General features: G+C 45.2%; 2 protein-coding genes across 9 annotated transcripts in view; both read left to right on the top strand.

Moving 5' to 3' along the window:
• The window catches only part of ZNF746 (zinc finger protein 746), a 26,229-nt gene extending 14,156 nt beyond the window's left edge, over nucleotides 1-12,073 (top strand). For 6 of the 8 annotated variants that reach the window (XM_023225487.2, XM_023225482.2, XM_023225486.2 and 3 more), the window contains exons 5-7: nucleotides 7,423-7,614; nucleotides 8,127-8,252; nucleotides 9,374-12,073. In XM_023225487.2, the coding sequence (XP_023081255.1) occupies nucleotides 7,423-7,614; nucleotides 8,127-8,252; nucleotides 9,374-10,488 (1,433 nt within the window). In that variant the 3' untranslated portion in view covers nucleotides 10,489-12,073. The remainder of the gene's footprint in view (nucleotides 1-7,422; nucleotides 7,615-8,126; nucleotides 8,253-9,373) is intronic. The other 2 variants (XM_023225488.2, XM_023225483.2) reach the window with 1 other exon arrangement.
• Nucleotides 12,074-24,277: 12,204 nt separating this feature from the next.
• Nucleotides 24,278-24,994, top strand: part of ZNF777 (zinc finger protein 777) — a 30,562-nt gene continuing 29,845 nt past the window's right edge. Inside the window, exon 1 of the mRNA XM_023225480.1 lies at nucleotides 24,278-24,586. The gene's annotated coding sequence lies outside the window, so the exon portion shown is untranslated. The remainder of the gene's footprint in view (nucleotides 24,587-24,994) is intronic.

The following is a 24,994-nucleotide window of genomic DNA, read 5'->3' as shown; positions in this document are numbered from 1 at the left end:
TTTTTTTTTTTTTTTTTTTTTTTTGAGACGGAGTCTCGCTCTGTTGCCCAGGCTGGAGTGCAGTGGCTGGATCTCAGCTCACTGCAAGCTCCGCCTCCCGGGTTCACGCCATTCTCCTGCCTCAGCCTCCCAAGTAGCTGGGACTACAGGTGCCCGCCATCTCACCCGGCTAGTTTTTTGTATTTTTTAGTAGAGACGGGGTTTCACCGTGTAGGCCAGGATGGTCTCGATCTCCTGAGCTCGTGATCCACCCGTCTCGGCCTCCCAAAGTGCTGGGATTACAGGCTTGAGCCACTGCGCCCGCCGGCCAATTATGTTACTTTCTAATGTTGAAACAACCTTGCAGTCTTGGAATAAACCTAACTTTGTCATGATCCTTTATGTACATTGCTGTATGCTAATTATTTTGTTTAGGATTTTTGCATCTTTGTTCATGGATGAGATGGGCTTGTAATTTTCTTTCCTCAGACCGTCTTTGTCTGGTTTTGGTATTAAAAATATGAGCTATGATGTATTCATTCTGTTTTTAAATTTCAGAGAGTTTTTGTAATGTTGGAATTATCTATTCCTTGAATGTTTAGTAGAAAACACCAGTGGGGCCACCTGAGCCTGAAGTTTTTCTTGGTGGGGAAGATTTTTTACTACCAGTTTAATTTATTTTAGTTATAGCACTATTCGGGTTTTCTATTTCTTCTTTAGTTTTGGCAGGTTGAAATTTTTCTAGGAATTTGTCAGTTTCCCCAGAATTTTCAAATTACTTGGAATAACATAATATCCTCTATATCTTTTAAATCTCTGCTACATTTATCATTATGTTCCCTTTTTCATTCTTCCAATTGGTTATTGGTGCTGTCTCTCCCATTCTCTTGATAATCTTGCTAGAGGTGAATTGGTTTAATAGTCTCTTCAAAGAACCAACTTTAACTATATTCTATCTTTGTCTTCCCTTTTATTAGTTTATGATACTCTTATATGTATTATCTCCTTCTACGTTTGAAAAGGTTCTTAAATGTTATTTATTTTCTAATGTCTTGCATTGACTGCTTAACCCATTAATTTTTGACCCGTGTTTTGTTTTTGTTTTTTTTTTTTTTTACACGATGTCTCGCTCTGTCGCCAGGCTTACAGTGGCACGATCTTGGGTCACTGCAATCTCCACTTCCCGGGTTCGAGCCATTCTCCTACCTCAGCCTCCTGAGTAGCTGGGACTACAGGCACGAGCCACCACACCCAGCTAATTTTTGTATTTTTAGTAGAGACGGGGTTTCATCATGTTGGCCAGGATGGTCTCAATCTCCTGACCTCGTGATCTGCCACAGCCTCCCAAAGTGCTGGGATTATAGGCTTGAGCCACTGCTCCCGGCCCCTGTGTTTTCTTTTTTAATATAAACATACAAGGCTATAAAATTTCCTCTGAGTACCATTGTAGCTGTGGCCTATACATTTTGATAGATAATATTTTCATTAATATTGGGTTCCAGATATCTTCTAATTTTCATTGCGATTTTTTTCTTAGACTCAGATTATTTAGAAAGCAATATATTTTAAAATTTTAGTATGTATGGGAGTTATTTATTTCAAACAATTATGTTGTAGCTAGAAAATGCAGTGTGTAAAATACTAGTCATTTAAATTTTGCTGAAGTCTGTTTCATGACCTAGAAAGTGTTCATTTTTCCTTAATGCTCTGTGTAGCTTAAAAAGCTTGTGTTTTCTGTGTTTGGAATCTATTTTGGTTCCTTTGATCAGGTTTATTGGTAGAGTTGGTCAAATTTTATGTAACCTTTAGTTAGCTAGATTTATCAATTACAGAGAGATACATCAAAATTCCCCACTGCAAGGATGGATTTGCTCATTTCTCCCTAGAGTTTTATCAGTTTTGCTTTATTATTTTGAAGCTGTATTATAAGCTTAAAAAATTAGAGTTATTGAGTAGGTGCGGTGGCTCACGCCTGTAATCCTAGCGCTTTGGGAGGTTGAGACGGGTGGATCACCTCAGGTCAGGAGTTTGAGGCCAGCCTGGCCAACATGGCGAAACCCCATCTCTACTAAAGATACAAAAAATAGCTAGGCATGGTAGCACACATCTGTAATCCCAGTTACTCGGGAAGCTGAGGCAGGAGAATCACTTTAACCTGGGAAGTGGAGGTTGTAGTGAGCCGAGATTGCACCATTACAGTCCAGCCAGTTGACAGCAAGACTCCATCTCAAATAAAAAAACTTTAGAATTATTTTATCTTCCTGGTTAGTTTACTATTATGCAGTAATTCTTTTTATTTCTACGAATATTTTTACTTTTAAAGTTTATTTCATGTGATATGGTATAGCTAAATCATTTCTTTACATTGTTCTGGCTTAGTACATCTTTCATTCTTTTACATTGCTTTCTGCGTCCTTCTGTTTAGGTATGTCTCTTGTAAACAGCAGATAGCTGGGGGATTTGTTTGGTTTTAGTCTGATAATCTTTACCTTTACCTTTTAAATATTCAAACAGTAACCACTATCCACATGTAGCTACTGAGCACTTGGAATGTGCTATAAGGATAAAATACATACCACATTTCAAAAACCATGAACAAAAACAAGCCATGTGTACAAAACATGCGTGTATAAAATAACATAAATCATTTTATATTGATTTTGAAATAACATTTTCAATATCTTGGGCTAAATAAAATATACTGTTAAAATGTATTTCACCTGTTCTTACTTTTTTAACATGACTACCAGAATACTTCAAATTAGATATGTGGTTCACATTCTTTTTTCTTCTTAGCTCTGGTCTAGACCATTTACATTGATTATGGTTATTAGTTTATTTGGATTATTTTCTACCATCTTAAACTGTGCTGTTAATCTTTAGTTCTGCCTTTTCTGTATTTTTCCTGCCCCTCCTTTGGGAATTATTCATTTAGATTTTTCCTTTTCAAACTTTTGTTATTTTTAATTAATTTGACAGTTAATGTATTCTATTTCTATTGTTATAGAGGAGTCTTTAGAAATTTTTTCTTCCTTTAGAAGTTATTTTTTGTGGGTCTGATGGTAATGAACCCTCACTTTGTGTGTGTATATGAGTTTATATATATTTATATGTGTCAAAATATCTTTATTCCATCCCTATACAGTGAGTCCTCTGTATTTATGTGTTCCACATTTGTGGATTCAAGTAACTGCACATTTGAAATATTCAGGAAAAAAGGTGTCTACTAAACATATACAGACGTTTTTCTTGTCATTATTCTCTGAACAATACAGAGTAATAACTATCTGCATAGCATTTATACCATATTAGGTATTATAAGTAATCTAGAGGTGATTTAAAGTATACAGGAGGATGTGTGTGGGTTATATGCAAATACTATACCAGTTTATATAAGAGACTTGAGCATTGTGGATTTTGGTATCCATGGTGTGCCCTAGAACCAATCCCCCACTGACACCAAGGGACAACTGTAGTGGAAAGACGTAATTTTAGCTTGAGTGTTATTTTCTCTTAGCTTTTGGAGATAATTTGCCCCTTTTTTCTGGGCTTTTGTTGTTGTTATTGAGAATCTGCCACCAGTCTAATCAGGATTCCTTTGTGGATGATCTGCATTTTTTCTTTCCCTGCTTTTAGGTCTCTTGTCTTGGGTGATCTGCAGTTTTACTACAATGTGTCTAGATGTGGGTTTATTTTCTTTTATCCTGCTGTAATCACTAAAATGTTTCACCAATTTGGGAAAATGTGTTATCTTCCCTCTTTGAATTTTGCCTTGCCCCCTTTCTCTCTAACCTTTTATTCTGGAACTTTTTCATATTATCCTTTAAAACTTCGAACCCCTCTTTATATTTTCAGCTCAGTCTCTATGTTGAGGTTGGAATAATTGTTTTTTTGTTTTTTTTTGTTTTGTTTTGAGATGGAGTCTTGCTCTGTCAACCAGGCTGGAGTGCAGTGGTGCGACTCGGCTCACTGCAACCTCCGCCTCCCGGGTTCACGCCATTCTCCTGCCTCAGCCTCCCGAGTAGGCTGGGATACAGGCGCCCGCCACCACTTCCAGCTAATTTTTTGTATTTTTAGTAGAGACGGGGTTTCACCGTGTTAGCCTCGATCTCCTGACCTCGTGATCCACCCTCCTTGGCCTCCCATAGTGCTGGGATTACAGGTGTGAGCCACCGTGCCTGGCCAAGGTTGGAATAATTTATTCTATCTTCTAGTTAGTTCACTATTCACCATTCAGTCATTTCCATTCCGTTGTTTAACCTACACATTGGATTTTAAAATTTCAGTTATTGGCCAGGCACAGTAGCTCACGCCTATAATCCTAGCATTTGGGGAGGCCAAGGCTGGCAGATTGCCAGAGCTCAGGAGTTCAAGACCAGCCTGCAACACAGTGAAATGCCATCTCTACTAAAATACAAAAAAAACTAGCCAGGCCCAGAGGCGTGCACCTGCACTCCCAGCACTACTGGGGAGGCTGAGGTAGGAGAATTGCTTGAACCCGGGAGACAGAGGTTGCAGTAAGCCAAGATTGTGCCACTGCACTTCAGCCTGGGCAAAAGAGCGAGACTCCATCTCAAAAAAAAAATTCAGTTATTTTTTCTTTTTTTTTTTTTTTTTTCTTTGAGACAGAGTCCTGCTCAGTCCCCCAGTCTGGAGTGCAGTGGCGCGATCTCGGCTCACTGCAAGCTCCGCCTCCCGGGTTCCCGCCATTCTCCTGCCTCAGCCTCCCAAGTAGCTGGGACTACAGGCGCCCGCTGCCATGCCCGGCTAAGTTTTTGCATTTTTAGTAGAGACGGGGTTTCGCCATGTTAGCCAGGATGGTCTCAATCTCCTGACCTCATGATCCGCCTGCCTCGGCCTCCCAAAGTGCTGGGATTACAGGCGTGAGCCACCGCGCCTGGCCAGTTATTTTTTCTTACCACTCTAAAGTTATATTTGATTCTTTTTCAAAATTTGGTCAGTTTTGATAGTCTTGTTTCCTCATACTTTCACTCTTTTTTATTTCTGTAAATAATCTCATTGATTATTTGAAAGCTATGTTTAAAATGCTTTCCTCCTGAGAATGTGGATGTGTTCCTCGGCTGGTCATCTGATGCCAGTGCAGACTTAGGACCACTTCAAGCTACAGGCTTGACCTGGAAGTTTTTGGACCACAGTGGCCCTCCTGAGTAGCTAGGACCACAGGGGATGCCACCATGCCTGGCTAACTTTTTTTTAAAACCTTTTTTTTTCCCCTCTGTGGAGACAGGGTCTTCCATGTTGCCTAGGCTGGCTTTTTTTGTTTGTTTATTTGAGACAGGGTCTCACCCTGTCACCCAGCCTGAAGTGTAGTGGCGCAAACATGGCTCACTGCAGCCTCAAACTCCTGGGCTCAAGAGCTCCTCCCACTTCAGCCTCCCAGAGTGCTGAGATTACAGACGTGAGCCACTGTACTCAGCCTACTCAGCAATTTTAGATATTCCACATTGGGAGGAATTTCTGTTTCTTTGCACATCTAGCCAGCCATATGTCAGAAATAGAAGAGCTAAGTGTTGTTTTTACATCTGTTGAGATGATTATTGTTTTTGCTATTAATCTTAACTTTGTTCATTATATTTTCTAGTATTATCCTTGAGCTCTCAGAATAAACCCAATGTGTTCTTAATATATTATGTCTTTTTCTTTTTTGAAAATATATTGCTGTGTTTGATTTGTAATTCTTTCATTTAGAATCTTTACATATCTGTTCATATATGAGATTATTTTTTAAATTTGTTCATATACGACCCCTCTAGTTTGTGCAACAAAAATTGTCTTAGCCTCATAAAATGAGTTGACAGATGTTTTCTCTCAACATTTGAAGATATTCCATGATCTTCTGATATCCCAGTTGCTGAAGAAAATCTACTCTTAGTCTGAATGTCATTATTGTCTCTTGGGTACCTTTAAAGATTTTTCTCTTTGTCTTTCCTATGGTTCCATTTCACATGAATGTTGTCTAGGTTGGTTGGTTGGTTTGTTTTATTACCTACTTGGGAATTGGTCTGTTCCTTCAAACTGTGGACTTACAATGCCGTCAGTTTTGGAAATTTCTCAACCATTATTTCTTTACCTATTGCCATTACTCATTTCTCCATTTTCTTTTTCTGGGATTTCTACCAGCATGTGTTGGAATTTCTCATTCTATCCTCCATGTCTCTTAACTTTTTCATATTTTTCATTCTTTATCTCTCAATGTTGTACTTTGGATTATTTCCCTGGGTCTCTCTCCCAAGTCACTAATATTCTCTCTAGCTGTGTTCAGTCTGTTGTTGTTGAGCCAGAGCCATCCATTTGAGTTTTTCATTTCCATAACTGCCTCTGTCATTTCTGGAACGTTGAGTTCTTTTTCAAATCTACCTTTTTCAAAATAATTTACTCTTCTTGCCTTAAAGATTCTGTTCTTTATCTCTTTGATGATCTTAGACATACTTAGGTTACTGTATCATTCAGCCTCTCCTTTTTTTCTGTAGTTCTTGGGAGTGAACTCTGCCATGACTATCATGGCCATTTGGCACCTCTTCTGTTTTGTAGGTTTTAGTTTTTCTTCTGGTTTTAGTTTTCCCTTAGAAGCCCCCTGTAGACTGCATTGTGTGGGTGCCCCTCTGAGGCAGATCTGCATTTGCCCATGCTGGGGCCTCCTAAGTTGCCATGGCTCTCAGCCAATTTTTCTGTGAATTTCTCAGTTTATGGTGTCTGCCCGTGTGGGTAGTGTGAATTCTGTGTGGACATGGGATTCCAAGTTTTTATGCGTTTCTTTCCCACACATAGTCCTGGACAAGTAGGCTGCTTCCTGGTGGCTCCCGCAGGCAGATGGCGTTTTCCTAGTCCCCATCTCACAGACAGGCCACAGCCTATGGCTCCTGGCTTCAGGCAGGTGGCTCGGCCACACTCCCAGCCTCGCATGGACATGAAAGCCCAGCCCCTAAGGCCTGTATCCTATTCCAACAACTCTAGGTCGCTTGCCTTCCACTGTAACTCTTGATTGGACTTTGTGTGTTCTCTGTCATTCTTACCTCTGGGATCTTTTCTTTTGCACTCACTTAAATATATGAGGGGGTTAAGGTTTTGGGGGGACTTGGGGTTCACTTTTGTCCAGGATTTCTGTGTTTCACGTGAGGGCAGGCCATCCCCAGGGCAACTCAGTCTCCCCCTGGACTGGCAGCCTAGCCCTGAGAATGTGCTTGTGTATTCTTCCCCTCCCCCACCTCACCCTTTCCTGCCCTACCCGCATTCCCAATACCATGTGACCTCAGGCTCTGCCCTAGGCCCCCATCCTATTTGCTGCTGCCTCCCTTCCCACCAGGCTCTTTTGCTGTTGGACCCTTGTAAGGCCCCTGTGTCTACCTCTCCAGCTAGGTGCGTGTCTGCCCCAGACCTCTTGGGGCCGTGATGCTGTATCCTCACACTCGCTCCCTTTCCTAGGCTCGGGGCCCCCAGTTCCCGCCCCAGACCTCTTGATGCAGATCAAGCAGGAGGGTGAGCTCCAGCTCCAGGAGCAGCAGGCCCTGGGCGTGGAGGCATGGGCAGCCGGGCAGCCAGATATCGGGGAGGAGCCCTGGGGCCTCAGCCAGCTGGATTCCGGAGCAGGAGACATCTCCACGGACGCCACCTCTAGTAAGTGGCTGAGACGGGAACATAAGGAATGAGTTTCAGGGATCACGGGAAGGACAGGGGAGGGCTCGTGGCCGCATGGGGGAGCTGTGGGCCCTCAACACTTCCGACCTGACAACTTTAGAAATTTTCCCATCTTAAGGTGGGACTGTACTAAAGGACTCGTCTCGAGCTTCTCTCAGGTTGCAGATGCTGTTCCTGGGCGTCTCTCTGGCCCTGTTCCAGTGGCCCCTGCATAACTGTGCGGCCGCTCCTCTTGCCCCATCTTTGGGCAAGTCACTGGCTGCCTCTATTCAAGACGGGCCCATGTGAAACACAGCAATGATGTCTGAGCTTCCCACTGCCTCAGAGTGGGGGACAAAAGAACTGGGATCAGAGAGGCTAGGTCCTCGTGCTCACTCAGAAAAGCCCCCAGTGGGGAGGACCTCAGAGCTTAGCCTGCCCTCCTCCCCAGCAGTCTTCTGTCCTCCCCATCCTTCCCCTAACCCACAGGCTCTGTTCTCCCCTTACTGCAGGTGTCCATTCCAACTTTTCCACCACCATCCCCCCCACCTCCTGGCAGGCGGATCTCCCTCCTCACCATCCCTCTTCAGCATGCTCGGACGGGACCCTGAAGCTCAACACAGCAGCCTCCACAGAAGGTACGGGTGGCAACAGGAGGAAGGGAAGGGCCATGCTTGCCTGTGGGGAGTACCTCCGTCCAGGCGTCCCATTTTCATTGGTGAACTGCTCTGACCTTCCAGCCAATAGACATTAGGGTGTCTGCACTCTTATGACCCTTTGCACATTCTGTTCTTTATCTCCTTCCCAAATCATAGGCGTCCGCAGCCCTTCTTGAGGACATCCATGTTTCAGTCTGTTGCTTTTTCATATGGTGTTAAGTGGTGTATTCTAATAAGCTGATCGATTGAAGGATATACCTCCTCCCCAGGCTTAAGCAACTGTGGCTTCTCTCTGGCATGGAAGAAAACAAAACTGAACTGAAACCACTTCTTAGATATTGGTACTACCAAAGACAGGTGTCTGAAAGCCGATTTCAGAAGAACTGCCACCAAATTTATCTGTTAGCTTTCTGTTTACTTCTGTTTTAAAGCCCAGTCACCTGTTACTTTAATAACGTCATATTTTAGCACCCAAAACACGTGCTAATAGCTAAGATCCCTGATGTGAAACCTCAGAATGTGAAGTTCAAGTACACTTATATAAAATCAAACACATTCTTATTCACTAATATTTTTATCATTAGCTAGTGGGTCCATTTATTGAATGCTGCTGCATGTCAAAGAGCTCACTAAGGCACTTTCAGACATGTTGTCTGGTTTAATCCTCACACTGTGAAGTGGGCATTCATAGATGAGCTGTGGGTTAGGAACTGCCTGCAGCCCACAGCTGGGGTGTGGCTGAGCTGTCTGAACCCCCATTCCCTGCACTGCGGTGGGGCACACTACCTGCAGCAGTCCGAATTCCTTTCTGAGGATCAATTCATGCTCAGCCTTAACAACCACACTGAAAAATGGAACCTGGGGAGCAGATATGATGGTGGCTTTTCCTGTGGTGAAGGTGCCAGAACACTGGTGTCCTCGGGTGGGAGGCAGCCTCACAACCACTAAGCTGCTCTGCTGAGCTGCCCTCTGGGCTCAGCCACAAGGGCCTTGGTGGAGTTCGTGTGGCCAAGCAGCCTGCTGAGCAGGTGATGGTGGCAGATTGTGGCTCGCTCAGCAGGTAAGGGACAGGTCAGTATCTGTCTTTTTGTCTTTCTCAGCAGATGTAAAAATTGTAATAAAAACAGAAGTCCAGGAAGAGGAGGTGGTGGCCACACCTGTACATCCTACTGACCTAGAGGCTCACGGGACCCTGTTTGGACCAGGCCAAGCCACACGGTTTTTCCCTAGTCCTGCCCAGGAAGGAGCCTGGGAAAGCCAGGGCAGCTCGTTCCCCAGCCAGGACCCTGTGCTGGGGCTGCGAGAGCCCGCCCGGCCTGAGAGGGACATGAGTGAGCTCAGCCCTGCTGTGGCCCAGGAGGAGACCCCTCCTGGGGACTGGCTTTTCGGGGGGGTCCGGTGGGGCTGGAATTTCCGGTGTAAACCGCCAGTGGGCCTGAACCCCCGGACGGGGCCGGAGGGGCTTCCTTACCCCTCCCCAGATAACGGAGAGGCCGTCTTGGACCCCAGCCAGGCCCCGAGGCCCTTCAACGAACCCTGTAAATACCCTGGCCGGACCAAAGGCTTTGGCCACAAGCCAGGGCTGAAGAAGCACCCCGCGGCACCCCCCGGGGGCCGGCCCTTCACCTGTGCCACGTGTGGGAAGAGCTTCCAGCTGCAGGTCAGCCTGAGCGCGCACCAGCGCAGCTGTGGGTTGCCCGACGGGTCGGGCCCTGGCACAGGCAGTGGCGGCGGCGGCGGCGGCGGTGGCGGCGGCAACAGCAGCAGCAGCGGCAGCGGTGGGGGCAGCGCACGGGATGGCAGCGCCCTGCGGTGTGGGGAGTGCGGCCGCTGCTTCACGCGCCCTGCGCACCTCATCCGCCACCGCATGCTGCACACGGGCGAGCGTCCCTTCCCCTGCACGGAGTGTGAGAAGCGCTTCACCGAACGCTCCAAGCTCATCGACCACTACCGAACGCACACGGGCGTGCGGCCCTTCACCTGCACCGTCTGCGGCAAGAGCTTCATCCGCAAGGACCACCTCCGCAAGCACCAGCGCAACCATGCGGCAGGCGCCAAGACCCCGGCCCGAGGCCAGCCACTCCCGACGCCGCCCGCACCACCCGACCCCTTCAAGAGCCCCGCCTCCAAAGGACCTTTGGCCTCCACAGACCTTGTGACCGACTGGACTTGTGGCCTCAGCGTCCTGGGACCCACCGATGGCGGGGACATGTGAGCGCCCCCAGCCCCGTGACCCCGGCTGGCCGCACGTGTAAAAAGCCCAGTGTGCAGGCAGCAGGGCGGCGTGGAAGCTTCAGGCAGACGCGGGACGGGGAGAACCCAAATGTCCAAGTTGCTGAACTGATGATCACTGGAGAAGGAGAAACTATCCACCAGGGCAGCTGCCACCTCGAAACCAAGTAGAATTCTCTGTGAAATGGGAGCGCTGTATAATTTTAAGTAATTTAATTGCAAACCTGTTTTTTTTTGTTTTTTGTTTTTTAATTCTTGAGGAAAAAGCTGGAAAATAGTAATAGGGCCATTTAAATTTTGTAGGTACTTTTGGTTTTCAGGGCTTGCATTTCTGTCACTATCTCACTGAGTCTGATAGTGTGTTGGAAGGTTAGCCAGTTGGGGACCCCTGGCCCGCTGAATCCTGGGGATGGGATCTCGTGGGCGCCCCTGCTCTGCCCAGGTGGGCTGAGTGAGCCTAGAGCACCAAGCCCTTGGGCAGTGAGGGCCATTGGGTCCCTTGGAGCACACCTCAGCGCAGCAGGAAGGACCCTTCCAGGAATAGCGTTTGCATTTCCCAGCTTGCCTCTCCTGAAAAGGTCCCCCAAAAGCGCTGGCCCCAACTTTTCTCTATTTCAGGCCATCTGCGGTACCCGTCCCAAGGGGACTTGGTGGTGTCTCCTAGTGTGTGACTCCTAGGCCTCATAAGGACGAGTTGTCTGAAATCACAGCATTAGGTCTGGAGAGATGGAGAAGCTGAAACTGGGGAGCTGCACCACCCCAGGAGCAAAGCCTGGCCGCCCACCCCCACCTGGGGCTGCCTCCCACTCCATGAGATGCTTCTGTCTCCTGTTCACTTTGTGTGGTGGTTTCTCGTTTTCAAAATGCATCTCATTTGATCATTACTGTGACCTTGGGAAGCAGCAGGACAGGGATTTCTTTTTAGAGATGCAAACCGCTCAGAGGGGACACACCTCGGCCTCTCACTGTGGGTACACATGGTGTGCCATGAGTGGGAAAGAGCAACAGGCGAGACGTCTCATCCTACTGGAACATCATTGCGGGGAAGCAGAGATTTCCAGGTTTTCCCTCTTAAAATATTTGTCCCACACCGACAAGAGTCCAGTCACCAGGCCTCGAAGGAACTTCTGCTTGTAGCAGCCACCTCCCCTGTGCCCTAGCCTCCTTAGCATGTGCACTCTCAGACCTGTTGGGGGCACTTGGAGGGCCCAGCTCACAAGACTGGGTATGGGGGCCAAGTGGCTTGTTCATTCCAGCATCTAACATCATAAAGGTGGTTCCAGATTTCTTAATTCGACCACAGTGCTGTTCCTACCACACAAATATCCATTCCTGTTTTGTTGAAGCAGCCACTGGTCCTCTTGTCTCCCCTGCAGAGGGAGGGACCTGGCAGCGCCCATTCATTCAGCCCCCTCATGCGTACTTTTATTAGGCAATAGACTAGTTAAGAGAATTGTTTCTATGTACTGTATATTTTGTACCTGTTTACACTTCTAATATTGATATAACTGATATTTTGAAAAATAAGAGAAAACATCCTGTTAAAATAAAACCTAACCAGCACCAAGGCGGTTTGTTGGGTTCCATTCCTAGGCATGTGTCTTTGTCACTGATGCCCCCAAACATGCCCTCCAAGGGGCTGTCTGGTCAGCTTTCATAATGCCCTCCTTCTGGGCTTGGTCACCTGGACCCAGACAGGTGACTGACCTTGAGAACTAGGAATGGAAGATTCCAGAGAAATTTGACTCTGTGAAGAGAAACTGACATTTAGAGAGAGAATCAAAACACATCAAATCACTTTCCAACAGGATATAAACATAGTTTATGTCATTACATTGTATATGATTTGAGATGACATACATGAAGATAGGAAAGTCTGGGAGAAAAATTGCAGAGTATCCAAGATAAATGGATGTTGGATGCTTTCTTCTTGCATGTTTTTGGGGTTTTGTTTTGTTTTGAGGCAGAGTCTCGCTCTGTTGCCCAGGCTGGAGTATAGTGGTGTAATCCCGGCTCACTGCAACCTCCGCCTCCTGGGTTCAAGTGATTTTCCTGCCTCAGCCTCCCAAGTAGCTGGGATTACAGGCACCAGCCACCACACCTGGCTAATTTTTGTGTTTTTAGTAGAGACGGGGTTTCACTATGTTGGCCAGCCTGGCCTCAAACTCACGATCTCAGGTGATCTGCCCACCTTGGCCTCCCAAAGTGCTGGGATTACAGACGTGAGCCACCACACCCGGCCTCTTCTTGCATCTTTTCTTGGCTGGGCATGAGGTGAAGAAAGGATCGTGATGCCTGTAGTTGTAATCCAGGTCTTAGAGCAAAGTCTAGCCAATGGCAGTTGAGCCAGGCTAGCACCCATATTCCCATCAGCCAGAGTTAATAATCATTACCATTTTATCTTGAGTTTTCAGTCTTCTGTTTTGGTCATAGCCTTTTTAAGAAAATGAAAATGTCAAATCCACCTTAATTTTTGCCACAGAGGGCATGGGAGAAGATCTGCCCTGGCTGCTGTGAGGATAACTGGGGATGGGAACGTGCTGCCCTGCTTGTCAGCCCTGACCTCTCTGCTGTGCTTCTGGTCCACCTGCTCCCTGGCTGAGTCTGGAGTAGCCTCTGGTGTCTGTCCAGCTTGGGGCACCTCCTTACCCCATATCCTCCCCAGTGATCTTTTGTGTGTTCTCACACTCCCTCTCATCTACACACCACATGCAGAAATCTGGAGTATCGTGGCCAGAATCCTGGTGCTTGGTTTCCTAAATGAAGCACTCCTTGGTCTCTGGTTTGGGTGCCTCTCACCAAGACAGAGAACACAGGTAGCAATGGGTTTGGGCAGGGGAGTTGAGTTCTGCTTCATACATCCAGAGGAGGTGCCCAGTCAGTTGTGAGGGAGACCAGAGGAGTACCAGCGAATGAGGGGGCCACCACTCCCCACGGACTTCCTGGGAACTCTTGCACTACCACTGTCCCAAAGCATCATGCTTGGCCAAGCACAGGGTTCCCTTCCTCTAGTAGTTTCCTGCTGCTGCTGCTGCTGCTATAACAAATGATAAGGAACCCAGTGGCTGAAACCAGCACATGTTTATCTTACCATTCTGGTGATCAGAGTCCAGAATGAGTTCTGGAACCAAAATCAAGGTATCGTGAGGGCAGAATTGCTTCCAGAGGCAGAGGCTTCAGAGGAAAATTCATTTCCTCCCCTTTTCCAACCTCTAAGTCTCCCTCCATTCCTTGGCTTGTGGCCCCTTCCTCTACAGGAGTCACTCTGACCTCTGTTTTCATTGTCACATCTTTTTCTGACTCACTGCCCTGCCTTCCTTTCATTAAAGACCCTTGGGATTACATTGGGCTCACTTAGATAATCTCTCCCTCTCAAGATCCAAACCTAACCAAGTCTGCAAAGTCCCTTTTGCTACATAAGGTTAACATATTCATAGGTTCTGGGGACTAGGATGTGGACATCCTGGGCGGAGGGGTGTGTTATTCAGCTTACCACACCTCCCAAAACTCAGGGCAACCCTCATTGCTTCTCTGAGGCCAGGCCAAATACTCCCTGGGACGTTCATATATCTTCTGGCACTGAAATAACTTGTGCCAAAATGAGAACATTTGAAGTTCATCATTCCAGCCATTCTTGGTCACCCTCTGTTGCCCATCAAAAGGTGCTCATTTGCTGTAGCCTCTTGACATCTTTTCCTTCATCTTTTTACAGTTTTGTTTTCTTATTCCTGATGCTTCTGAAGATGGCCCCCTCCCTCCAACTCTTTCCATTGTTAAGTAGCAATGCAGCATCATTGTCATGTTCACAGGCAGACTGAAGACAAGATGGGTTAAGCTGCACTTTAACCATCTCAATAGCATCAAGATCTTTGAAGATTGCCCTGGCCACTTGTAACTATTACACTGACATTCCTCTGACATTTGTCTATCATTTTTCCACATTGAAGGCTTGTTAGAGGTCTCTCTGGGCCTTAAGTCTGTAACTCCTACCCCCACCCTGCACCAGTCCATCCTTCATACTGACCCGGGGGCCCTTTTTAACTGGTAAGTCTGCTTACTGAGGCTCCCTGATGTAAAGTACTCCAGTGGCTCCCCGTCATCTGCTTGCTGAAATGCATACTTCAGCATAGCACATCCAGCCCCTCATGAGGGCACTCCTTCCTTGTTCTCCTGCTCCTCTGCTTGCATCTCACCCTCTAGACAAACCGAACTGCCAGCCTTTCCCTAAGCACTATGCCGTTCCCACTGCATGTCGTGTCCTTCCCCTCCTCATGGACCACTTGGTGCACTCCCACTTGCCCCCAGGTCTTGGCCCAAAGCATCACCCAGCCTTCCCTGATCTCTCCAGGTGGAACTGATACCTCCCCTGTTTTTCTCAGACCCCTGCTCAGGCTCCGTCTGTCACCTCATGAGACCATCTCTCACTTTGTGTGTAAAAGTTGTCTGTTTAAAAATGACACAAGAGGCCGGGCATGGTGGCTCATGCCTGTAATCCTAGCACTTTGGGAGGCCGAAACAGGCAGAACAGGAGGTCCCAGCTACTCGGGAGAATGGGCAGGAGAATTGCTTGAACCCAGGAGGTGGAGGTTACAGTGAGCCAAGATCATGCCATTGCACTCCAACCTGGGCAACAAGAATGAAACTCCATCTCAAAAAATTAAAAAAAAAAAAAAAATTAAAAATGAGGCAAGAAACTTAGAAGTCATAAGGAGGCCTTTATTCCCTGACAGCTATAAAATGAAGTTTCTAATTTTGTTGTAATTGTCAAGTTTGTTTTAACCCAGAGTTGTACAGTTGTACCCGATTATTTAAAGACATTAAAAACACAGTTTAGACATGAAATACATACACTTAAATAATTACGTTTTATAAAAAAATTTGGTCAGAGTCATAAATGCAAATATTATGGATTGTATGACCCAACTACATCTGGAAGTTCCAGATAGGACCTCACAAACATAACTTTTTTTAATCTTTTTTTGAGACGGAGTCTCGCCCTGTCGCCCAGGCTGGAGTGCAGTGGCGCGGTCTCGGCTCACTGCAAGCTCTGCCTCCCAAGTTCAGGCCATTCCCCTGTCTCAGCCTCCCGAGTAGCTGGGACCTCGGCGCCTGCCACCACACCCGCTAATTTTTTTTTTTTTTTTTTTGTATTGTTAGTAGAGACGGGGGTTCACCATGTTAGCGAGGATGGTATAGGTCTCCTGACCTCGTGATCCACCCGCCTCGGCCTCCCAAAGTGCTGGGATTATAGGCACGAGTCACCACCGCAGCTGGCCAAACATAACTTTAAATATGGAGCTAAGATAGAATGAAATAAAAGGAAACTCCAGTGTTCCCCAAATGAAGGCAAAACTGTACACCCAAGTTGTCAGCACATGGGTCGCTGCTGGGCCTACCTGGAGTGGGGTGAGGAGAAGGATATGTAGGCCTTAGGCCAGCAGAGATAAAAACTGGCACCTCCACATGAAGCCCCTTGAGGCCTCATTTTCGAGGGCCTCATCTTCATTAAACACATGGTTCAGAAAAAAATGCATCCCAACAACAAAGGATGATGTGTTAGTTGCATCTCTGGGAAGCAGACACTGAGACACGGCTTGGAGTTCAGGAGGTCTACTGGGGAATAATGCCTGTAGAAGATAAATGGGGGAGGAAGCAGGATCTTTCAGGCAAGTCTTAGGCCACAAGGCAGGGCCAATACCGGTGAAAGGAAAGAGGTAAGGAAGCAGGAACAGAGCAGGATGTGGATCTGAGTTTCAGCCAACCCGATGAGGGGCTCAAGAGCAAATATTGCCTCTCAGAGAAGTTCCATGTTGGGCAGAAATAACCAGGCCCTAGGACCCCACCTGCTCAGCCATGGACTGGGACTGCCCAAGACAAGCATGAAAACCAAGGCATTTCCTGAAGGGGTTCACTACTTGAGCTGTTAGCAGGGCACCTTGCAACTGAATAGTAAGTTCCTGAATGGAGATGTGAGTGGCGTAGCTCCACGGCTGCCACAGACAACAGAGAGCTTACCTGTTTCAGGCTGGACTCTGGGTGATGGCACCAGAGGGGGTGGTATCTTCCTTGAGAATTCAAAACCACAGCTAGTACCTCATACAGGTTTGTGATTCAAATGTACATTATCCACTGGGCTGATACATTAACATAAAAATTGGCCTTAGCTCAGTGATAGCACTTGAGGTTTCTGACTGAAGCAAATTCAAAAACAGGAGGAACCATCCTACAATCCAGACCACAAGCCATGATCAGTGTAAGCTCATAGTCACATGTTGCAAAATCCACAAGGAAACAATCCACCATCAGTGAGAACACAAGCAGTGGATTAAAATCCAAGAGCTTGAATTCATGTAAAGATAATCCAGAAGAGAATATAAAATGAGTATTTTTGTAATGTGTAAGACTAATAGAGGCCACAAAGTAGAAAAAGCAGAGTGGGAAAAGCATAGAACTAGAAATCACTAAACCCTAACATAAAACAAGATACTAGGAGTGCAAAAGTCTCTAATATTTTTAAAAATCAAGATACTATAAAAAAAGAAAGTAGTATTTGAAAAAGAAAAAGAAACCAACAGAATTTCTAGAATATATAAAATATATACTCATTGAAAATTTTTTAATGGACTGGTGAAACTGCAGAACTAGATACAGCTGAAAAGAATTAGTTAAATCAAAGCTAGATAAGAAAAGTACCCAGAATGAAGGATACAGAAAATTGTGGACAGAAACATGACATTTTAACAGCATAGGCTAGGAATATTTGCCATGCCTCTATCTAATCAGATGCTCTCTTCTAGAAAGCAATGATTAGGAAATCTGCAGAAAAGAAACCTTTTTTAAAAAAAGAATGGCTAACAATTTTCAAAATTTGATGAAAGATATAAATCTTCAAATTTAAGATGCACAAGTCCTGAATAAGGTAAATAGAATGTAAACCAAAAATAAAATCCTAAGCTCCCCAACTGACTGATGGACCCTTCCCTCAGCCAAGGGCATTCCAAAGCTAACCTGAAAAACTAGTTCAGGCTATGATGGGAAGTGGAGGTCGGACATACCTCATTATACCCGCCCTCTGTTGGAATTCAGGCACAGCTGACTAGCATTAACATTAAAATGGAGATCCCAAGACTGCCAGAAAAGACTTTTTGTAGCAATAAGACACAATTTCTAGCCTGACTCTAGTATAGCATCACATGAAAAATAGCAGGCCCTGAAAAAATTGAAGTGTTTTATCCCAAAACTTATTTCTTTGACATATTTTGAAATGGCCCTGCCAAGCTGTCTCTTGAGGGTAAAAATCTACATTCTATAGAAAATCCTTGTTTCTTTCCAGGTCTTTTCCGTGATCCAGGAGACAATTAACTAAGTCTGGCATCTTTTTAGGTCTCATAAGAGCTCTGAAGTCTGCTCCCTGAAGATTTCATCTGCATGATAAAACCTCGGTCTTCACAACCCCTTATCTTAACCTAGACATTCCTTCCTATTGATTCCAGGTCTTTAGATAATAACTCAGTCAACTGCCAATCAGAAAATCTTTGAATCCACCTATGTCCTGGAAGGCCCTGCTTCCAGTTTTCCTGCCCTTCCAGACCAAACCAATGTACGTCTTACATGTATTGATTGACGTCTTGTGTCTCCCTAAAATATAAAAAACCAAGCTGTAGCCCAGCCACTTTGGATCCCCTGGGGCTGTGACATGGGCCATTGGTCACTCATTTTTTTTCTTTGTTGACTTCTTGGTCACTCATATTTGGCTCAGAAAAAAAATCTCTTCAAATATTTTATAGTTTGACTATTTTCATCAACAAAAGGTAAAGTCACATATAAAAATATTGTGATAAAACTATCAAACACCAAAAACAAAGAGGACGTCCTGAAAACAACCAGAGGAAAAAACCAGATTGGCTTCTAAGGAAAACTACTAGATTGACAATAGACTCTTTTATGGTAAACATGGAAGTCAGAAGACAATGGACTAACATCTACAGAGTGGTAAGGGAAAATACTGTCAATGAAGATTTTATACCCTGATCAACTATCATACAACAGCAAAACCAAATAAAGATATTTTCAGAAAATAAAAACAGATATTCCATTCATAGACCCTCACTGAAAACAAACTATTAGGGACTATCTTTTGGGAAGAAGAAACTTGAACTCAGTAGGTAAATCCAGTAGGAGAAGGATATAAGAAGAAACAATGGTAAGAAAAAATATCAGTAAATGTGGGTAAATCTTAACATGCATTGACTTTATAAAACAATATAAATTTTAGGGATACAAAAAAATGGAACTAAAATACTAGAAAACAATCACATGTAAGGTGGATGGAGTATGATTAAAATGAAAGTACTCTATGGTCCTTGTGACTTCAAGAAAAGGGCAGAGATATCAATTACGTATAGACTTTGTGAGTCAAACACACATTTAAAATGTTCATTAAAACTGCTAGATGAATAGAAACAGAATGTTACCTAGCAGAGGGAGAAAATTTGAATGAAGAAAGTTTCATTAATCTAATAGAAGGCAGGGAAAGGGAGAAAGAAGTGATGAAAAGATCATAAAATAAAATGATGAAAAAATCTAAATACATCTGTATTCACTACAAATATAAACAAAATAAGCTTTCTAGTTTAAAAATAAGTTGTCAGATTATAAAAGAAAACAAAAATCCAGCTCTATGCTTTTAAGTTTTAGGAGTATTCATTCATTGGAGCATAACCATAAAATAGTTTTCCTTTTTCTTCATGACTACCCTGTAATTGTGCTATATCAACCCTTCCTTGCTTTCCAGCTGTTTGATATCATATGACATCTTGTCAAAATTCTAATACTATATTTCATCACTTTCTGTTATAAGGAAAGTCTCATTTCAGTCTTAGTGTGAGGCACATTTGAACTCTGAGTGAAGCTCAACACAGAACTCAGGTCCCCTCAACTCTGGTTCAGGCTAGATCTACCTTGGGGTGAAGAGAACATGTGGTCTGCTCTTCAGACCCTGTCATGCTTCCCTCACAGACACTAGCCTAAGCCTTCACAAAGCTTCACTTTTGGCTTTATAAGGTCAAAAAGGAGGTAGAGGAGAATGTGCTTACATCTGTTGATGGAGAACCTTCATTCAGCTTGGTTCCACCTGTGACTGCAGGCATCTGCTGGTATGGTAGCGTCCAGGTAAGTGGGGTAGTGCTCAGCTTCACCCTCACCTGCTCTGACACTGAGAATCACTCCTAAGAGAGGGATCTGGAAAGTATTGACCCTAACTCTTTCTCAGGGGCAGACATCTCATCCTGTGGCCTGTGGCTCACAGCAGCCACAGAGTCCCTGCCCCTCCCATTCATCTCTGTGTTTTGTCCCAGGGAGGCAAGGAAGCTGAAGAGGTCTCATTGCACCATCAGGTTGAGAGGAATTGGGATGGAGTGGGAATAGCCCCACCTGCCACCTATGTTGCTTTAAGCCCTACTCTGATGAGTTACTTCTTCAGAAATCGACATGAAATACTGTTTCCATGATTCAGTACATCCATACACTTCAGAAGACACATATCAAAGGCCTCCTCTTCTTCCCTACAGTGGAAGATGGAGACCGTAAAGGCTTATGAGCCATGTCCTAGGCTCCCACAAAAGGAGACCAAGACTCTCTCATGTGGTGGAAAGGGAAGGAATAGCCAATAATCTCCCTCTCTTGAAGTCTTCTTTTTCTGTGTATGGGGGTAGTGGTGTCAGTGGTGGGCCAGTCCTGAGGTGGTACCTCCTGGTCAGCTCTGTAAGTGACTGTCTCAACTCCTTTCGGCCACATGAAGTTAAAATGTGGGGTTCCTCACAACTATTGTCCTTAGTACTGAGCCTTAACCTCAATTCCCAGACACAGGCAAAATGATGCTTGACATCCTGTCACATGATGTTTGCAAGCAATATACCTAAAACTTGAGGGCACAAAATAGTTCAAAGTGGCTGGGCGCGGTGGCTCAAGCCTGTAATCCCAGCACTTTGGGAGGCCGAGACGGGCAGATCACGAGGTCAGGAGATCGAGACCATCCTGGCGAACACGGTGAAACCCCGTCTCTACTAAAAACAATACAAAAAACTAGCCGGGTGAGCTGGCGGGCACCTGTAGTCCCAGCTACTCGGGAGGCTGAGGCAGGAGAATGGCGTAAACCCGGGAGGCGGAGCTTGCAGTGAGCCGAGATCGCTCCACTGCACTCCAGCCTGGGCGACAGAGCCAGACTCCGTCTCAAAAAAAAAAAAAAAAAAAAGTTCAAAGTAACTCACTGGACAGAAAAAGATATACCAGCAAACATTAACCAAAAGAAAGCTAGAGCATTAATATTACTGGACAAAACAGGCTTTAATGCAAAAAGCATTACTACGATAAATAAGATCACAATGTTACGAGAAAAAAATGAGGTTCAATGTTCCTAACAACATGGCCTCAAAATACATAATGCAAAAAAATGACAGAATTACAAAGAAAAAAAAGGAAAAATCACAATAGAAGATTTCTACATACTTCTCTCTGTAATTGATAAAGAAAAATTAGTAAGGATATAGAAAATTTCAAAAGCATATTCAACTAGTCTCGTCGAAACAATTAGAGATTTTGTTCTTTTCAAGTATACATGGAATATTTACAAAAATAGGTTGCAAAGCAAATTACAACAAATTCCAAATAACATATTTTACTCAGGCTACTCTTTAAAACCACAATGCAGTAATCAAAAATAAATAAAAACATACAAAATGTTTTTAAAAAGAAGAACCATTTACTGAAGAAAATACAAAACACTTTTTGCTAACAATTTAATACTGTTTTTGGAACAATTCCTATTGTGATGAATTCATAACAAAAATCTGCAGCTGATTGCACAATATTTAGTATTAATGTGCAAATATACAGTTGGTAGTCTTGTGGGGGGAAAATAAACCAAGAGTATACGCAATTATAGGAGTAAATTCATATTAACCATGTAATTTTGTGAAATGAAATATGTACTACTGAGAAACACAAAGGACTGAACTACTGAAAATGCAACAGCATGACTGAATCTCAAAAGCAGTATGCTGACTAAAGGGACCTACATACAGAAGAGTGTATATGTATGATTCCGTTTCTATGAAAAGGCAAAAGTAATCTACCATGGCAGAACACAGATGCATGGATTCATCAGAACTCAAAGACTGAAAAAGAACATAAGGGAACTTTCTTCAGTAATGAAATGCTTTATTTATTTATTTATTTATTTATTTATTTATTTATTTTGAGACAGAGTTTTTGCTCTCTTGCCCAGGCTGGAGTACAGTGGCACAATCTTGGCTCACTGCAACCTCCACCTCCCAGGTTCAAGCGATTCTCCTGCCTCAGCCTCCTGAGTAGCTGGGACTACAGGTGCCTGCCACCATGACCAGCTAATTTTTGTATTTTTAGTACAGATGGGGTTTCACCATGTTGGCCAGGCTGGTCTCGAACTCCTGACCTCAGGTGATCCACCCGCCTTGGCCTCCCAAAGTGCTAGGATTACAGGCGTGAGCCACCGTGCCCAGCTGAAATGTTTTATAACTTGATGGCAGGTACGGAGTACATAAGTCTTTGCATTTGTCAAAGCTAGACAAGCCATAAACTCGAAATCTGCATTACACTGCATATAAATAATACTTTAATTTAAAAATGTTTAATGTTTATGCAACACTTACCATGAAACATGTTAAAAGACAGGCTGGGAGAAGATATTTGCCATCTGCACATCTAACAAGGTATTGTGGAGACTATATACATAAACATCAAATGTATGCTAACAACAGTATAAAAGATGGTAGGGATAACCTGTTCTAAGGTTATCGCACCATATGTGAAGTGGCATAATTTATGTAGACTGTTAAAAAATTAAAGATGTATATTGTAAAACTGAGGACAACCATTATATGTAACTAGTAAAAGAATGGTGAAAATAGAAATTACTAAAAAATAGAGTATTAATATAAAAATAGAATTTAAAAATAAACCTCAACCCCAAAGCAGGCAGAGAGAGACAGAGAGACAGAGAGAGAGAGAGAGAGAGAGAGAGAGACAGAGAGAGAGAGAGAGAGAGAGGTATCACTGAACAGCTGGAACACATAGAAAATAACTAGTAAGATGGTAGATTTAAATGCAATCGTATTAGTAATTACAGTAAATGTTTGGTGATATGATTAACATCCAGAATAGATTTTTAATGAAACACCTATAAGCCAATATGAAAAGGTTCTCACAACAGAAACATTGGCAAATGATATGAAGAGGAAATTTACAGAGGAAGAAACCAAATGTCTCGTAAACATGAAAAGATGCCTAACTTCATTAATACAAATACAAATTAAAATAATGAGCTACCATTTCACACTCATCATGTCGGCAAACGTTCTGAGTCCATTATCAGTAAGTATGAGCCAGGATGGGAAAAGAGAAAATTACACGATGGTGGATGTGTAAGTGGGCACCATCCCTTCAGTGGGCAGTTCGGGAAGCCAGGGAAAGATGAAGGTGCTCTTGCCATCTAGAGTCCCGTGTCTAGGCGTCTCTCGAGACGCACTTTAGCAGTGCACAATGAGACATGCATGCAGATGTCGCCGGCAGCAGGTTTGTTCTCATTCCTCTAGGGGGAATGGAACGTAAACTGTGGTTTATGTATTCAATGAAATACTATATTGTGGGTAAAATGAATGAACCAGATATTCTTGTTTAAACACGTCTGTATCTCAAAAACAAAATGACCCATGGAAAAAAGCAAGTTGCAACAGGATAGGGACTGGATAATATCATTCACATAAAATGTAAAAACACCAAAACCCGTGGTGTGGTAGTGTGCATTGTTTACGAATGCACACATGTTAGGAAATGCATAAAGACCTGAGTGAGAACTCTAGCCTCCGGGAAGGGAGGGGACAGGATGCATAGCTCTAGCCTTACCTCTATCCGTAACTTTCCTTTTTTTTTTTTTTTTTTTTTTTTGAGATGGAGTCTTGATCTGTCCCCTAGGCTGGAGTGCAGTGGCCCGATCTCGGCTCACTGCAACCTCTGCCTCCCGGGTTCAAGCGATTTTCCTGCCGCAGCCAGCCCGAGTAGCTGGGACTACAGGGCCGTGCCACCACGTCCAGCTAATTTTTGTATTTTTAGTAGAGACGGGTTTTCATCACGTTGGCCAGGTTGGTCTCAATCTCTTGACCTCGTGATCTGCCCACCTCGGCCTCCCAAAGTGCTGGGATTACAGCCATGAGCCACCGCACCCGGCTATAACTTTCCATTATCTGAGCTGCCAGCATACTGAGTCCTGTTGCTGGTGTTGCCTTCCAACACCAGCTCCACTCCTGGGCTTCCATTAGGTAAACACACACATGTCCTCTGCTCCCCCCCGCCTTCCCCCCACTTAAGTTAGTGCCAATTGGGCTTCATCGCTAATAACCAGGACGCCTGCCTATAGTTTCTTCTTTGTTTTTTCCTTTTCAGTTTATCCCCAGTTCTCGCCACCTCGTAGGTATTCAATTAATACACGGTTAAGTGGACCTGTCCAGGAAGGGGAGTCTTCAACTCTAAGCTCCTGCATTTCTTTTGGGACTTCTCATGGTTACAAAGAGCATTCATTCATACTGTGACTGAGGGTAAACAAGTCACCTCCCACTCGGCCTCAGTTTCCTCCTAAATGACCCGTCTGGCCACTTCCATCCCCAGCAGGGTCTGATTCTAGGAATTCTGTCCTTTCATGTCGAAAACAACACTCGGGCATTTCACAAAAGCACCCAACCCCCTGGCTCCCCTTGGAAGCACAGCCCGCGTCCCTGGAACCCGGGCTGCACTGAGCTGGTCACATGAACTCCGGGCTTTCTCTGGTGTGACGGGTTTCTTAGATCCCTTTGTGAGCGCAGGTTTTGAAAGGGAACGACCCCGGGTTCTGGGTGTGAGAGGCGCAGGGGATCGGCGGGAGGAAGGCTGTCGGAGCCAATCAAGCCGCCTCCAGACCCCAGCACGTCGCCTGGGCTGCGCGCTCCGACTTCGCCTCCGCCCGCGCGCCTCCCGGCGTCGCCCGAGGGTGTCCGGGCAGGAGAGGACCCCAGGTGAGAGGCCGGAGGGTCCTGGAGGGTGGGAGGCCCCGGAGGTTCGGCCCGGGCTCCACGACGGGCTGGCCCGGGCTCAGGGCGTGTCCGTCGCCGCCGGGCGGCTCGCTCGACACTGTTCGCTCCTACCGGCTGTAGATGGAGCTGTCTGGGTTCCGGCAGCCTCCGACGAGCCTCGGAGTGTTTCTCTTTAAACGGCCTGAGAGGGACATGCCTCCCAGGATGCAGTTTGTAGCAACATGGCAGCTGCTGTGCAGCTCCCCTGCTGAAGAGGCGCCGGGACGGCAGCGCAGCTCGCAGCCGGGGCCGGGGCCGGAGCCGGGGTCCCAGCCGCGGCCGCAGAGGGGCGGCGCGCGGGCCGGGGGCTGCCGTTGAGGGCCGGGGCCCAGCTCGCCGCCGGGACGCAGC

The sequence above is a fragment of the Piliocolobus tephrosceles genome, chromosome 8 (assembly GCF_002776525.5).
Source record: "Piliocolobus tephrosceles isolate RC106 chromosome 8, ASM277652v3, whole genome shotgun sequence".
Lineage (NCBI taxonomy): Eukaryota > Metazoa > Chordata > Mammalia > Primates > Cercopithecidae > Piliocolobus > Piliocolobus tephrosceles.
The sequence above is the reverse complement of the archived record's forward strand: the minus strand, read 5'-3'. Positions and strand labels throughout refer to the sequence as shown.